Here is a 17,360-nt window from a genome sequence, read left to right as displayed (position 1 = left end):
TGTACAGTTACAAAACAAAGCAGAAAGAATTTCCAACTTTCATAAACCTTACCTGAAACAGTAAAAACAAATGGCAAGCTTCCTAGGCTCTAGATGGGAAACAAAGCCCCTGTTAAATAGGTCATACAAGACCAAACCCATTTCAGCTATTTTCTGAATGAGGCTTGAGGTTAGCCTCAAACTCTGGCCAATATGGAACAGAGGAATATATTCCCCAGGCAAAGTGTGCTCTAATTTCCATAAAAAATAATTTGGGAAGTGTCCTCATCATGTTCATATGTTGGCGATTGTACTTGAGTTTTCCTTGTATGCTTAGTAGATATGTCCACATCTTTTTAGTCAAACGTATATATACAGTTTTTCATTTGTTCAATCATTTATTTGCCAAATATTTGCTAAAAGCCCAGTTATACAGGGCACTGTTCTAAAAATTCTGTCACAGGCAACCAACTCATCTGCATTGGCAAGGACAGGCAGTAGAGAAATCATGTCTAACTTTTTTTGTTTTTATTTTTTATTTTGGCCATGCCCACAACATGCAGAAGTTCCCAGGCCAGGGATCAAACCCACACCACAGCTGCAAACTGCACCACAGCAGTGACAATGCTGGATCTTTGCCCCACTGAACCACCAGGCAACTCATGTGCAAGTTTTTAGATATATAAAAAATTTCTTCTCTTTTATTGGGCTATAATACCAGAAATATAACTGATCTTAATCATACTTTGCAATTAAATTTAACACTTTTGATATGTTTCTAAACTGTAACGACTTCAACCTTATTAAACAAATAGATTGATCTGGAGAGCTTATTATGTGTCAGGTATTGTGATGGACATCAAAGATATGAAGATAAATTAATGCTTTTTTGCCCTTAAAGTGCTCCCAATCTGGATGGAGGATGAAAAGCAATATAAATTTATACCTTAACTCTAATACAATACAGTTATTATCATACAATGAATATTAAACAATATGCTATGGAAACACAGAGGAAGAAACAACTAATTTTTCTAGGGGGGAGAAGTCAGGTTTCAAAGAGAGGCAGCATTTGGACTGGTCCTTGAAAAATGAATAGTATAATTTCACCAGAAGTAGAAGGTGGAAACACACTTTAGATAAGAAAAATAGAATGAAGAAGGGCACAGAAGCCTAATTATAGATAACATATACAGTTAAAAACAATTTCAATATGGCTGAAACATTGAAACATATGGGGGAGTAGTAGCTGAAGCTGAAGATGCAAAGTCCTATAAGGTTGAGGCGTAGAAAAAGATTTTTAAGTAAAAAAGTAAGAGAACCATATTCAATGAAAGTTTTTAAGCACCTCCAACATGCCATGCATGGAGCTAGGTGCTGATATTGGGGTAAAAAGATGAATAAGATATGTTCTCTGCCCACAAAACCTACTTGAGACAGATACACTGGTCAACATTGTGGAGGATTTGACAGGGAGAGACTGGATGGAGGGAGATCAGTAGGAAGACCAGGGCAGTAGTGTCAACTAGACCATATGAGAGCATAATAAAAAAGAAGGCATTGTGTAGTGGAAAAGGTGTTGGCCAGAAAATCGGACAGAGCTTAGTTCAAATCCCAGATCTGCTATTGATAAACAGATGACTTTGGGGGCAAGTTGTTTAATTTCTTTGTAGTTCCATTTCTTGGTATGTTAAATGGTGGTAGTTTTTTTAGAGTTGTTATGAAGACTAGACATTATATTCTAAACCATATTTCATGCTTAGTTAAATATATTTTACTGATAATTATTAATAAAAGAAGAGAACACAGATATATCAGATAGTTAAGAGACCATGAAAGTAGGACTTAGAGGTTGTGGGGAGTGAAGGAGAAAGCGGATTCAAGAGTTATTTAAACTTTTTAGAGTAGGTGACAGGGTCACTTGGTCTAGGTTTTACCCCTGTCTAGTCTAAATTTATGCTCTAAGAAATGCAGTATTCCTCTTGGAGGATCTATGCTTTAAAATTTGTTTTTCCATTAAGCCCAATACATTTCCACATATATTATTTATATAATGGTAGGCAGTCTGCCATCAAGTAGGAATTCTCTTCAAGATCTTTAGTAATTAATTTCAAGTCCAAATCTTCATCTGACTCAATTTTTATATAAGAATGAATCAGAAAAATATTCCATGTCTTCGTGAGTAGTAGAGGACTCTATGAAACTTAACTTAATACGATAAAGGAACGAGTTCCTGAAAGCCAAGCTAAATGGAGAACATATTCTTAAATGCCTAAATGGAAAAAAAGATAATATTTCAGAGGATTATGGGTTTTTAAAAAAATCTTTATGCATTTTATAACAGGTTAGAACAGAAAGACTTAAAGTATTTCGGAAGATTCTTTTCCCAATGAATACGTGGTGCTGATTCCTATAATAGCGTATTTTATGAATTTCTATTACAACATTTGTAGGTGTGGAAATTCATTTTATACATTATATTTTATTATAGTACTGTTGGCTAAAGTACCACAGTGTTCATAGACAGGAAATGACCAAAAATAAACCAGCTTCACCGCATGCATCCAATGTAAGCAAAGAAAACATTACACCAAGTACTTTCCCATTTCTGGCAGGGTAAAGAAACCTGTAATATGTCATTTTACTATAGAGCTGTCCCAAGTACAGTGAACAGTGAAATCATTAATGGGATATACCAAAGTTTTAGAGAATTTCTTCATTTTATGTGTCTATACTTTTTTCATGGATACTTATTTCCAGGCATTTAGTTACACACCCATAAGCCAAAGGTCACAGGCATTGTAACAAGAATTAGCCACTTTTTTGGCATTATGAAATACTAAAGACTATAAATGGGATTGTTAAAAGTAGAAAATCTTATGTAGCATTAAAAAACAAATTGGAACCCTAAGGAAGAGATTTTGTGGCCCTCTGATTAGCTTTCTATCTTCAGAAAGAGCCAGGTTTATATCATTCCCAAAAGATGAAATTTAATTATATTTTTAAAGACTTACAGAGAATGTAGTAATATAACTTCTAATATTTAAAATGGTTCACTTTGTGCTTTCAGATAAAATGGCAGACAGGTTGAGCACATGTGTTTGAAACCTCTCCCTTTAAGACCCCATTAATGTAACTGAAATGGTATAAACCGACAACAAGTAAAAAAGAAAGAGGGAGACAATCTTTAGCAAGAGGTTTCAGCAAATTTCTGGAAGCTAGAAGGTAGAAGGTAAAGAATTTTGAGTGAGGAAGAAGGGCGAAGGAGGCCATGGTTTTGAATATGCACTGGAGACAAGAACAAAGATGGCAGCCAAGCTGCCCTGTAGAACTTTGGAAAGGAAAGAACAGAGATATGATGGAAAATGGGAGTGAAAACTGAGACTGACACAGGGAGGGACACTGATTGAAGATCTGCAAAAGGACCCTACCACCTACTTCTCCCACTGCCAATAAAACTGGCAAAGGGGCATTGCAGTGGGAAAGGAAAGAATGCCCAAATAACACTGGGGCAAATGCTTATTCTTTAGGGGAAAAACAAAGAAATCTAACCTTAACTTCAAGCTTAAAAATCAACTCCAGGTGTAATAAAGGCTAAAATGTGATAAGCCAAATTTTAAACCTTCGGGAAGACAAAATGGGAGAAATTACTTTTATAATCTCCATGTAGTAAAAAATGTTTTCCCTTAGACACAATCCAAATGGGTAAACCATAAAAGAAAAGTTATACATATAGTTATTTTCAAAATATAATGGTATTTAAAGTCAAAGACATATATGATATTGCTTAGGGGAAAGCAGAGAGTGAAAAGAAGGCCCAGGACCAAAATATGAGGAATTCTACCATCAGAAGTTGAGAGGTTAGAAGTACTTGAGGATATGAAAAAGATACATAATGCAAGTAAAAAAGCAAAGACTAGTAGTAATATGATGCAAAATAATAAACTATAAACAATGGGCCAAAAGGAAATAATGAATCTAAATTAAGTCAGGGAGATAGTAGACTTCAAGAAGAATGGGTTCTATTCAACAGACAAATAAGAAGTTCAAAGAAATTGGAATGTGGTAAAGATAGCACAAATTTCTTTGTTAAACAACAACAACAACAAAAAAAAAACACGTCATCAGAAACCCCAGATAAAAACAATGTAAGAAAGGCATGGTTCAAATATGAAACAAGCTGAAGTGTGGCATGATTTTGAACAACCTGTGAAATGTAACCTTTGAATCTGATGCTAGGACTAGTCTTGAATGGTTTAGGAAGCAGAAAATGAGATATAATAATAGTATACTCCTTAACTCTCAACTTAAATGTAGTTACATGATAACAGAAATTTAAACACTGTTTACCAATCTTTAGAGGCTACCAACTGATAAATGTTATAGTTACAGAACATATATAAATAATATTGATCTTGAAATATAAAAGTACAGCAAAATTAGAGTACCAAAGGAAAGAAAATGGCAGAGTAGGGAACTCCAAAACTCCATCCCTCCACAAAAGCAATAAATGAGCTAGCAAAAACTGTCAGAACCAACTTTTCCAGATATCTGGAGTCTAAAAAAATTACAATAACCAAGCAGATGCTTAATGAAGGAAGAAAATACTGAATTTTAGTAAGAGAGTTCTGTGGCATTTTAACTTACCCTGTTACCATCCCCCACTCCCCAGCTCAGCAGCAACCTTTAAGATGGCAGGCTACGTTCCTTGTATAGGAACAAACACATGGAAATAAACAATACACTCAAACAACCAGTAGGTCAATGAAGAAACGGCAAGAAAAATTAGAAAAATATAGAAGATGGAAGTTATAATGTAGAAAAGGTGGGAAGAAAAGTAAAAAGGATAGATTCATCTTGTAGACTTCGGGGCTACTCTCTACAGCAGAGGGAATAAGAAAGAGAGGTTTAATTACACATTACAAAAGCTTTCAGTAACATAATTACAGGTATATAGTATTGGGAGGAGAGGAGGTGAATGAGTTGAATCTTCATCTATAGCCAAATCTTATAAATCAAGAAACAGCATGATATGCACTCACAGATCTGACAGAACTGAAGTTAGCAATATACACTTAAAAAAAAAAAAAGTAGCCACATGGGTAAAAGGAAAATCAGGTGAATGTTCTGTGTCAACTCTATCAACTGGTATGGAGAGTTCAAGTAAAATAAGAACTTAAAGTTCAAAAAGTCACTCTGGACCCTCAGTTTAAGTGTCCTTCATGTAGGCATATGTAAGGTCCAATAAGCTCTTTTAGAAATATTTCTACCAGATTTACAAGGAGATCCTGCTGAATAGCATTGAGAACTTTGTCTAGATACTCATGTTGCAACAGAACAAAGGGTGGGGGAAAAAATGTAATTGTAATGTATACATGTAAGGATAACTTGATCCCCTTGCTGTACAGTGGGAAAATAAAAAAAATAAAAATAAAAAAATAATAAAAAAATAAAAAAAGAAATATTTCTACCTTTCTGATATAACAGATATCATAGGAATCAGATAACTATCAACTAAATTGAAAAAATTATCTACAACCACTAGAAGTTATATATATCTAATTTTGCATTAGTCTCCACCAATAATTCATTGTTTATCCCTAAAGTTTTATTTTTCTGAGTTCATATGCAAATACCATTTGTGTCCTTGATTTAAGTTTTTAGGTCACTAAAAAGGGTCAGACCACAAGAATGTAATGGTGTTTCCATGGCACTCTGAACTTAGATAAGTAGAAAATAGTTTTTTTGTCAAAAATTGTGGAACCCTTTCCTAATGATTCATTACTATTTTCCATATCATCAAAACCACACATCACTTTCCCATCTCTTTCAAACTCTTCCTTTGTGCTCTTCGCTTAAAAAGACTCTTACTTTGGGGGACTTCTAATAAAAATTCTGAGACTCTTGACATTTAACTCCAAGTCATAACAATTTTTACTAGCAGACACCTCCCTGTTCTTTTGGAGCTGACTGCTTGTTTCCGAGACCATAAAAGTGAAGACTCTAAAATTTAAAATTTTAAAGGGTCACAAAATTTGGGGCTGTAAGTTGCTTTAAAAGCAACTTAGTTGAGAGTCCACCTATCAGAGATAGTTTTGCCAGGTAAAAGTGCCAATTAATAAACGAAGACATTCCTGCCAGTCACTGGCAAAACTTGAAGAGCGAATATGCCCGTGACAAGAGTACAGGATGCATGGCTAGACTGAAAGGAGATAAGGCTGGTCACTGTTGAATATTCTGGTCCCTGGCTCCACAACTAATTCTGGGATCTGTAACTTCAAAGTCTGCAATAATAGCCCCAACTATCTTCTCTTCTCCTCTGAGTTGATTTCTACTCTTTTCCAATAACTCCACAATGGCCTCCAAATTGCTTATGTTGTTATTACTTGTACTCCACTTGTAAAATCCTCAACTTCAGAAATTTCATCTGACCATAAATTCCCACTATTCCATCCCGCCATTAACCCTCTTACTTAATATACTTCTCATCTTCAATTTCATTTATTCTTTTTAGTCCCAGAAATACCAAAAATTTTCCCAATCAACAACCTTCTGTTTTTTAATTCTTTAAAAATAGCATCAACCATATGACCCATCATTTCTTTCTTTTGTCATTACACTTGAATTTTTATTCCTTATCTTTGATCCTTTATCTCCCTATTTTTAATAAGACATTTAGCTTCTCTACTGATATAATTTGCTACTCTATGCTCAGAGTAGCAATATTTACTCAACAATTCAGACTATGGTTGCTATAATTTCATGGTCTATAACTAGTTCAGAATTGTCCTTCATATTTCAGCACTTCCCATTAGCTCCCTAGTATACTTGAAAAATGGAGAGATACACCATGATTTTTAAAGTGAATTATTTATTTATTTTAAGAATGCCAATCCCAGGAGTTCCTGTAGTGGTGCAGTGGTTAACGAATCCTACTGGGAACCATGAGGTTGCGGGTTCGACCCTGGCCCTTGCTCAGTGGGTTAACGATCCGGCGTTGCCGTGAGCTGTGGTGTAGGTTGCAGACGCGGCTCGGATCCTGTGTTGCTGTGGCTCTGGTAGGCTGGTGGCTACAGCTCCGATTGGACCCCTAGCCTGGGAACATCCATGTGCCGCGAGAGCGGTCCAAGAAAACGGCAAAAAGACAAAAAAAAAAAAAAGAATGCCAATCCCTCTGAAATTTAACAACTTAAATGCCATTTCAATAAGATTCTTAACATTACCACTTGGATTAACTGATTTTTAAAGTTCACATGGAAGAACAAATATGTGAGAAGTGAAACTATGAAAAGAATAGTGAAAGCATATTTCCCTTACTAGATATTAAAACATACTATAATTAGGGAGTTCCTGTCTTGGTGCAGTGGAAACGAATCCGACTAGGAAACGAGGTTGTGGGCTTGATCCCTGGCCTCACTCAGTGGGTTAAGGATCCCGCGTTGCCATGAGCTGTGGTGTAGGTCGCAGACGCGGCTCAGATCTGGCTTTGTGTGGCTCTGGTGTAGGCTGGCAGCAACAGCTCCAATTAGACCCCTCACGTGGGAACCTCCATATACCGCAAGTGCGGCCCTAAAAAGACAAAAACACAAACAAACAAAAAAATACTATAATTAAAATAGTCTGGTATTGGCATTAAGACAGATAAGTAGATTAGTGAAATGAAATAGAAAGTCCAGAAATACATCCAAATATTTATGGAAACTTAATATAAGATAAAAATGGCATTCTCATAAAAAAAAGAAAATGATTTAATTGAGGAATGCTATTAGAAAACTGACTAGCCAATTGAAATAAAATCAAGTTAGACACTAACCTAACATTACATATAAAAATAAATTTGATATGTTAAAGGAGTAATTTTTAAAACCTTATTAAAATTTTAGAATGAAATTTATGAGATCATTTGAATAAAGTTGGAACTAGGAAACCTCTTTCAGGAAGTTAGAGAAAATATTTTTTTAAAAAAGAGAAATCTGAAATAGAATTGACTTATATTTCATAAATCTAATGCCTAGTGGTATGTTTTAATTTTATATAGTTCTATCCAAGTAAAATTATATTTTGACATTTAAGTAATATTAAATAAAGTTTCAGGGCAATATAAGTGATATATATGTTATGTAATTTATCACTTAATTAGAATATTCTTGTTTCCTTATTTTTCTAGCTGCAAGACCTAGAAACTCTAGATGTGGATACTCAAGTGAGCTGAAGGAGGCACACTGATCAATATAAATTAATCTTAGAACTAAAATTTTTAAATTATATTTGTCTTTAAAATATGTCAAACTCTAACTCCAGTAAACTTTCAAAATATTATTTCAATGCTTTTTAAATGACTTTACTACATTCTTTGTATATGGAAAGCTTAATGAATACTGGCTAAAAACGTGAAAATAAAACTGTATTATATTTAGTTTGAAATGTATTTCAGAATTTGGTTAGGTCATTAGATAACTGTGCTTCATCAAATGAAACAAAACATATATATAAATATTCTTTATATAACACATATATAAATATAACATATATATATATAAATAAGACATTAAAACAAAAGGTAACATAACAAATGATATATATGTTTTATTTTCCTCTCATTTACTTGATTCTAGTATGCCTTCTTGAGAGGAAGAGAAATATGTAAAGAGAGTCTCCTCAAATTTGCTCATAAACCAAGGGATATGTGTTATATAACCCATGTGTCAGAGAAGAAAGAGGCTGTGAACCACTGGAATAGACAAATATTGTAGAACACAACTGAAGTGACAATTTAGACTTTATGCCAAATTGCTTAATACTACTAGTTATGGAGTAAGAATCTGGTCTAGCTGCCGGGAAAACAACAGAGGTCAAGACATTCAGGATTCTTTTCCTTGAGAAGTTTACATTCTAGTGGGGAAGACAGATATGAAACAACTAACTACCCACTACTTATTTAATTATGGTCATGGTAAGTGCTAAGGAAGGGAAAGTGCAGAGCACTGAGTGTTAAGAAAGGTATCTGATCTAGTCTAGTCTCTGGAAAGTTGTTAAGGAAGGTTTTTTGAAGGGATGTGAAGTTTAAATTTAAAACCTCCAAGCTGAGCTGTAGGGTGAGGGAAGCAGGGCAGAATACACTTGTTTCTAGGAGAAGGGATGTGAGGTACAAAGTAACTGAACTGGAAATCACTGAGGCTGCAGCATGAGTATACAGTGGGTGATGGTACGGGATAAGATAGGTGAGGTGGGTAGAGGGCCCCATAGGCTATATTAGGTAATCTAGATTTAGTCCTAAGAAACATAAGAAGCTACTGAAGGGTTTTTAAATTAGGAGTCAGCTTATATTTTCAATATTTCCATCTTAACTTTTAAATTTAAACTGCTAATTTCAGTAGATTTTCTTAAGAGAACTATTTTGAAATAATTATATGCAAAATGTAATGTTTTTCCCTTCTGTTCCAAATTCATTTTTCCAAAGATACTAGTATCTGGAAAGAATACCATTGCATACCCTGTTTCCTCTGGAAATGCAGAGATGGTGCCTCCATCATTCTGAGAGTTGTCCTGAGAGTCAGAATCTTTTCTCTCTTGATTTGCAGCAATATTGGTTATTCGATTTTGTTGCAAGTCCCAGTTTCGAGCTACGTTGTTAATAGTCAACCTTTTCTTCTCCTATGAAAAATTTCATTGTGACAAGAAATATATAATGTACTTTTGTAATTTGCAGGAGAGTATACAGGGAGCATATTGTTTGTACTACTTACCCCATCTTCAGAAGGAGTCTATTACTTCAAAGTAGCTACCAAATATGTATTCTATTTGCTATTTCTTTGGGCTGCTCCCACAGCATATGGAAGTTCCCAGGCTAGGGGTCGAATCGGAGCTGTAGCTGCCAGCCTACGCCAGAGACACAGCAATGCGGGATCCGAGCCGCGTCTGCAACCTACACACAGGTCACGGCAACGCTGGATCGTTAACCCACTGAGCAAGGGCAGGGACCGAACCCACAACCTCATGGTTCCTAGTCGGATTCGTTAACCACTGCACCACGACGGGAACTCCCAAATATGTATTCTAAAACACAGTACAAGTGGCCTTTACCCTATGCATTGAAACATCTCAACAATGCTTTATCACCCTTTAAAACAATCATGTACAAACAATAATTGCTCCCATTGGAGATAAGAAAGTTTACTATTTGAAAGTTTAATTTGATAGAAATTTATATACTCAAGTGTTACGTGTTTTAATTTGACAGAAAATTATGCCTTTGTGTTTAAACATATCAAGGAAAGCTAATGATATTTTAATTTTCCTACCCGATAATTATTACAAATATGAAGGAATAATTTAGGAGGGGATTGATTAATGTTCCAAGCTTCACAACATAAATTACAATGTCTGAAAACCAGTAACTATATAGACAGCTGAGAGAAATTAAACTAGGTTGAAATACTTCTAGATAACTACTAGTATCATAGATTGTCCATTGTTAAAGTTAATATTTTAAAATGGTGTGTTGATTAAATCAGAATGCTGAAAATAGACAGTTTTCCTTTCCATAATTATTTCCTATAAAACAAGGTGTCTGGGGCCGACCCTTAGTAATAGTCCAGTATAGAAAAGATTAAAATCCTTTTGGCTAAATCAGTAAAAAGGTAGAACTGTCAAGGGGGACTTAAACCATCTAATTAATGGGATGAGGGAAAACAGGTAAAGGACCGGGGTAAGTCAAGAAGCTAGAGAAAACTGAAAAAGAAAACAAGAGAAAACAAGAAAACTGAAGCATACTAACAGTTCTAACCACTTTTGAAGTAGTGGTATGGAGCTGAGAGGACTTGGGACCAAGTGTGTTTGGTTCGATTTGGTTTGTTAGTGTTCATAAAGTAAAATTCGCAGATTCAAATGTTCTCTTTGATGAGTTTTGACAAATGCATGTACTTTTTAACTGAACAATTCCATCACCCCAATAAACTCCCTTGTTTCCTAAGTTTACCATATACAACTCTGTACCCTTATTAGTCATTTTTAAAATTCTGAGTGCAATTTTAATTATAAAAAGAAAAGCACCCACATAAGAATGAATAACGATAATCAGGATAATATCCTTAGTTTTAGAACATAGTATGAAGCACAGTACAAATTATAAACTTTAAGCTGTCTTTATTATACTTTTTTATGTTAATATAAAATATTTTAAATAAAACATTTTAATGAAAGTAACATCTGATATGGTAAATCGTTTAAAATGAGTTTAAAAAATTTTTAATTCCTAAATTCCTCAAAATCTTTACCACGTCTATATCAGAAAAGCTAATAAAGTTTTTAAATTTAAAAAGGCATCATTAAAAAAAAACCCACTGCAGCTCATTAAAATATGTCCGTAAAGATGACGGTCGATTATAGCGGCTTTGAAAATGAAATGCACGTGTCATGAGGCTACACAAGGTGATGTACTGTGTGGAAAAAATTATAACTTGTTATATTTATTTTTATTTTTAATTTTCCCCAACTGGTAAAATAGATTTATTATAATTCTAATAAAAAATTATAATTCAGTCTTTAAAGTTTGACTGTCCCAATTATTTTTTTTCCACAGCACTGTAATTGTAGTATTTCCCCCAAAGAAAAATTTTTAAACAGCTTTGTGGGATTTAATTGATGTATAACAAACTGTACATGTTTAGAGAGTACTGACATCTGTATACCCTGTGACATCAACATCTAAATCAAGAAACAGGTTCAGAGTTCCTGTTGTGGCTCACTGGTTAATGAATCCAACTGAGAAACATGAGGTTGTGGGTTCGATCCCTGGCCTTGCTCAGTAGCGTTGCTGTGGCTGTGGTGTAGGCCGGTGGCTACAGCTCTGATTAGACCCCTAGCCTGGGAACCTCCATATGCCGCGGGAGCGGCCCCAGAAAAGACAAAGAAAAAGAAAAAGAAAGAAAAAGGAACAGGGAGTTTCCTTCGTGGCTCAGTGGTTAATGAATCTGACTAGGAACCATGAGGTTGCGGGTTCGATCCCTTGGCCTTGCTGCTCAGTGGGTTAACGATCTGGCGTTGCCGTGAGCTGTGGTGTAGGCTGCCGGCTACAGCTCAGATTAGACCCCTAGCCGGGGAACCTCCATATGCCTCGGAGCAGCCCTAGAAAAAAACAAAAAAAAAAAGATAAAAGAAACAGGTCCGGAGTTCCCGTCGTGGCGCAGTGGTTAACGAATCCGACTAGGAACCATGAGGTTGTGGGTTCGGTCCCTGCCCTTGCTCAGTGGGTTAACGATCCGGCGTTGCTGTGAGCTGTGGTGTAGGTTGCAGATGAGGCTCGGATCCGGCATTTCTGTGTCTCTGGCGTAGGCTGGCAGCTACAGCTCCGATTGGACCCCTAGCCTGGGAACCTCCATATGCCGCGGGAGCGGCCCAAGAAATAGCAAAAAAAGACAAAAAAAAAAAAAAGAAACAGGTCCATCTTCCATCATCCCCAAAAGTTTCCTCCTAGTCCTTTGTATTACATTCTACTGCCCTTCTATGCCTCCCATCTACCACTGGTCAGCTTTGTCACTATAGATTAATTTTTATTTCTAGAATTTTATATAAATGGAATGATAGAGTCTACACTTTTTTTTTTTTTTTTTGGTCTGATGACTTTCAGCATAATTATTTTGAGATCCAGCCATGGTTTTGTGTGTGTGTGTGTGTGTGTGTGTGTGTGTGTGTTAATGGTTTATTTCTTTTCATCATTGAGTAGAATTATATTACATGGATTTACCACAATGTGTTTATCTATTTACCTCCTGATGGACATTTGGGTTATTTGCAGTTTTGAGCTATTACAAATAAGTATGCTATGAATATATGTGTTCAAGTCTTTGTGTGGACATATGTGTGGACATATGTTTTCATTTCTTTTTAGTAAATACCTAGAAGCGGAATGACTGGAGCAAATGAATAAATTTATTAACTTTAAGAGGCTGTCAAGCTGTTTTCCAAAGTGGTTGTGCTGTTTTATATTATCATAAAATGTTATATTTATTTATTTTGTATCTGTTCTTTTACTTTCTAAAGTTTTTCCATGCGTTTTAAAATGTATGTAATATTGTGTTTCAGAAGTACAGGTTTATTTACAGGTATAACTTATAAAAGTTTTAACGGTGTTTGTTTATAAAAAACACTCTACTGACAGGAATGAAAAATTTACAAATTTTGGAAACCGCTTTTCTAGCTGATTAGCTAGCTAGCTTCAGTGTGTGTGACTGTATGTGAACACATATGCATGTAGACATGAGAGAAAATACCTTAAGCAAAGACTGCTTATGACTTTCCCGCTTCTTCTCTTCCTCTTTTTTGGCTACAACCGATGCCATACGCCTTTCTTCTTCCTAAAAGAAAAAAATGTAAAAAAGTATTATTAAGTATTTAACCTTTTTTATGCTAAATATCTTTGGTTCTCCAAGTCTGATTTTCTCTGTGAGAGGCATACTAGTTGCAAATAGAAAATATGCCATCAAAGAAAAAGTCAGTATGTTTCTATTTATTCTCTTCTTCCTTCTTAATTCTAAAAAATCCTGTGCATTCTTAACTCTGCTCCCCACTCTTAATGTGAAATAAACCTAACTGATAACTAGAAAGAAAAAAGAATGAGATGAGAAAGAAGAAATGGGGAGCAGGTTTGTATAATTTTTCTCTGTACTGTAGCTTCTCAGGGAGAGGCTTAACAAACTTTCTTTCATAAAATTGTATTTCTAACAATTTTTATTTGACTTATGGTTGTAAGTCGGAGCTTTTAAAATGACCAAACTGTGAAAACTTTCAAAAACTCTCCATTGATATTAATGTTCTCCATTAATATCTGTACTTTCATTTTGTTTTTAAGTTGATTTGGCCAGTCTAATTTCTTCCTTCGAAAAGATATGTAAACATTACAGTTTAGAAACATTTAAACAAATCGATCATGGGAGTTCCCACAGTGGCTCAACGGGTTAAATTAATTTAAAAAAAGATATTTCATTATGTTTAAAAAAAAAGGAAAAAGAAATTAAAAAATTGGTCATAATCCCAACACCCTAACTCCAATCTTATTTATTTCTTCATGCTATTCAGTTTGAGCAAATTTTTAAATGTTGCACTCTGTATACACAATCTGGATCATGCTTTTTTCCCCCCTCAAATGTTACACAATTTTAATAAAGTAAATTATAACCAAGTAACTTTTAATTTTTATTATCAAAAGACTTGTAGGCAATTCAAAATGATGTCACCACTTGAAAAAATAATTTATTCATAAAAGATAAACTTAAAATATCATCAGAGATACAAAGCTATAAAAAAGTAACTCAGTTTATTTGAAGGAAAACTTTTTAAGAAATAAAAAAATTACAAAAACTGAAATGAAAAATTCAATAAAGGTAGGTTGAAGAGCACATTTTTACACAGCTGAAAAGAATCAGTCAACTGAAAAATAGATCAAAAGAAATTTTCCTATATGCTCTCATACCACCCTATACTGCAACATCACAGTATAACCTATTTCACTTAAATTATTTCTGGTACTATCTCTCTGCTCTCCTGCAAAAGGCTCCATGAACGTATGGACATGTCAGCTCCCCAGCACAGAGTAGATACTCAAAAAACATATATTCAAAGAAAGAATTATTGAATGTACATCTTTATATTTATGTTTAATAATTTCCTAAAACTGAAACTACTAAGTCAAATGGTACACATATTTCTAGACCTTTAGATATGTTTGTAAATTTCCCTCCCTACACATAGTACTAATTTACACTTCTATTGGAAGTTAACATTTGATTTAAAACATGGTGAGCTGCTGGCCAGATATTCTTGTATCTTACCACATCCAGGACACATCGTTAGATAGCACTTTCTGACCCTTTGAAGTTAGGTATGGTCATGTGACTTGCTTTGGCCAATGTTATATGAGCAAAAGTGACATGTGTTTACTTCCAGGTAGAAGATTTCAAAGGCAATGCATGATATAGCTATTCTCTCTCTCCTCTGCTACAGAATTTGCAAAGCTCCAGATAGTGGGTATTTTTAAGGCCTTGCTCCTGGAATTACAACAACACAGAGTAAAGTTCCCAGACCATATACTATGGGCAGACCAATAGTATGAGTACGAAATAAACTTTGTTGCTTTAATCCACGGAGGTTAGAGAAATTATTACTGTAATACAATCTAGCCTACTCGGATCAGTATACATATTATATTAGAATTAAGGAGGTCCAAGGAGGTCCATTAAAACATATTCTAGGGGGTGAGCCAGTATAAATGCTTCTGAAAACAAAGAAAGGACCTAGACTAAAGAGGTAAATTTAAAATGTACAAAGAGGGAGCTCCTGTTGTGGCTCAGCAGTAATGAACCTGACTAGCATCCATAAGGACGTGGGTTTGATCTCTGGCTTATACATGAGTCAACAATTGAACATCAATATATTTTGCTCTTTTCCAAAGTTTTTTTTTCCTCAGTAGGTTAAGAATCAGGCATTATCATGAGCTGTGGTGTAGGTTGCAGACACAGCTCGAATCTGGCGTTGCTGTGGCTGTGGTGTAGGTTGGCAGCTGCAGCTCTGATTGGACCCCTAGCTTGGGAACTTCCATACGACCTGGGTGCGGCCCTTAAAAAAAAACCGTACAAAGAGAACCTAGTCACAGAGTAAAAAAGGAAAGTAGAAATGTATCCATTAGAAGACTCTAATTTTAGAAATGGGGAAATGAATGTTCTGAGAAGTTTGGTAATTTGCACAAGGTCACACAACTAGTGAAAAGGTCAGGATCAGAAAAAGAAGCCATTTATGAAATATGGAGTTTATATTTTTTATAATAAGGATATACTTACATGTGTTTTACTGAGAGAAATAAAAGAGATGAGGTGCTTTTTTGTGAATTCAATGTGTTCTTTAACAATATGGAAAATATTCTTAATGTTTAGAGGCTGAATAGAGGAAATGAGGAATAACAAACTAAATAAGAATACAGAACGTTGATTCCTAGCTCCAAAAAATAGCTAGATTAATAATCATATTAAACTCTTTTGTTCAGTAAATGCTGGTTTAGTACCTATTAAGTATAATCTGTTTCAGGAAAAAAAAAACTTTCTAAAAGAGCAAAATATATTGATGTTCAATTGTTGACTCATGTATAAAATGTGAGCTAGAAACAGATTGGTTATTCAAAGAGCCAATTTAAAACAGTACTAGAACCTGTATGGATCACGCACTACACATATTTAAGAGATGATTTCATCAGATTTTCAAAAAGAATTTGAGCTTCTATTAAAGGCAGTAGGGCTTTAAAAGGAAAGCCAAACCTAGGAAAACTGGATATATGCCAAATCAATTCAAATATTGAGTGTTTTTAAAAAATTTATACATTCGATGACTATATTTCAGCCCAACCAATTATAAAGCAACTAAACTTAGAAACAAAAATAAACCTCTATTTGTAAAGATAAGCTATAAATCTGTTGGTAAGAAGGAAAAAAACTGAAAAATTCTGGCACCTTCATGATAATAGTACAATTTCTGGGACAAAAGCCATATGCTTTACGTAGCAAAAGAAACAGATCTATCTGGGCCTGAAAATATACATATACTTTTTTCCTTATTTCAGTTTGTCATGAAGCCCCGGTATGGAAATGATTTCAAATTAATTAGAAAGTATAGTGATTTAGTAGGTATTTAATAACTTAGATTATACTCTGTTAGCAGATTATTAGTGTTATAGAACAGTGCATATGTGAGAAGTTTTGCTGTGAAATAAAAAAAATAGCAGTCCTAATATAGGCAGTAATTTATTATATAGAATTTAAAGAAAATTCCAATGTGGGTTTTTAATCATATACTTTATATTAGTTATAAAAGACATTGTTTTCCTTGACACTAAATATTAAATAGACATTAAAATCACAGAGCTTTTGTCTAGAAGATAATAGCCCATATTTTCCATTAAGTCATTTTTACATTTCCATTAAGTCTTTTCTACAGAGAAGATAGATTTTTCCAGGGTCCAGAGTGAAGATTAGAAGCCATGTCATCTGACTTCTACTGGCCCATGGATAACAGTTATATCCTTATATATTGGGGAGGAAGCCTGAACAGTCTAGATTATACTACAGTAACAACTTTAAAACTTAACACTGGCTTACAATAAGAAAAGCTTATTTCTTGATGATGCAAAGAATGCTGCAACTGTTCTTCATGTAGTGGCTATGTATTCCTGGATGCTGACCTGATGGCATCTTTGACTCAATACATGCCTCCACAATGACCAGCACATGGGAGAAAAGCACAGGAAATCGCACTTTGGCTTTTAAATGCTTCTGTCTGAAAATTATATACATTACTTCTGCTCACATTTCACTGGCCAAAGCAAGTTGCAAAACCAC

General features: G+C 34.6%; 1 protein-coding gene across 2 annotated transcripts in view; it reads right to left on the bottom strand.

The window, feature by feature from the left end:
• The window catches only part of LRRC49 (leucine rich repeat containing 49), a 145,357-nt gene that overhangs the window by 27,530 nt on the left and 100,467 nt on the right, over positions 1-17,360 (bottom strand). For both annotated transcript variants that reach the window (XM_047767200.1, XM_047767201.1), the window contains 2 exons: positions 13,251-13,334; positions 9,473-9,633 (listed from right to left, as the gene is read on the bottom strand). In XM_047767200.1, coding sequence (XP_047623156.1) covers positions 9,473-9,633; positions 13,251-13,334 — 245 coding nt within the window. The remainder of the gene's footprint in view (positions 1-9,472; positions 9,634-13,250; positions 13,335-17,360) is intronic.

The sequence above is a fragment of the Phacochoerus africanus genome, chromosome 2, assembly GCF_016906955.1.
Source record: "Phacochoerus africanus isolate WHEZ1 chromosome 2, ROS_Pafr_v1, whole genome shotgun sequence".
Classification (NCBI taxonomy): domain Eukaryota; kingdom Metazoa; phylum Chordata; class Mammalia; order Artiodactyla; family Suidae; genus Phacochoerus; species Phacochoerus africanus.
Note: the sequence above shows the minus strand (reverse complement) of the source record. Positions and strands in the feature narration are given on the sequence as shown.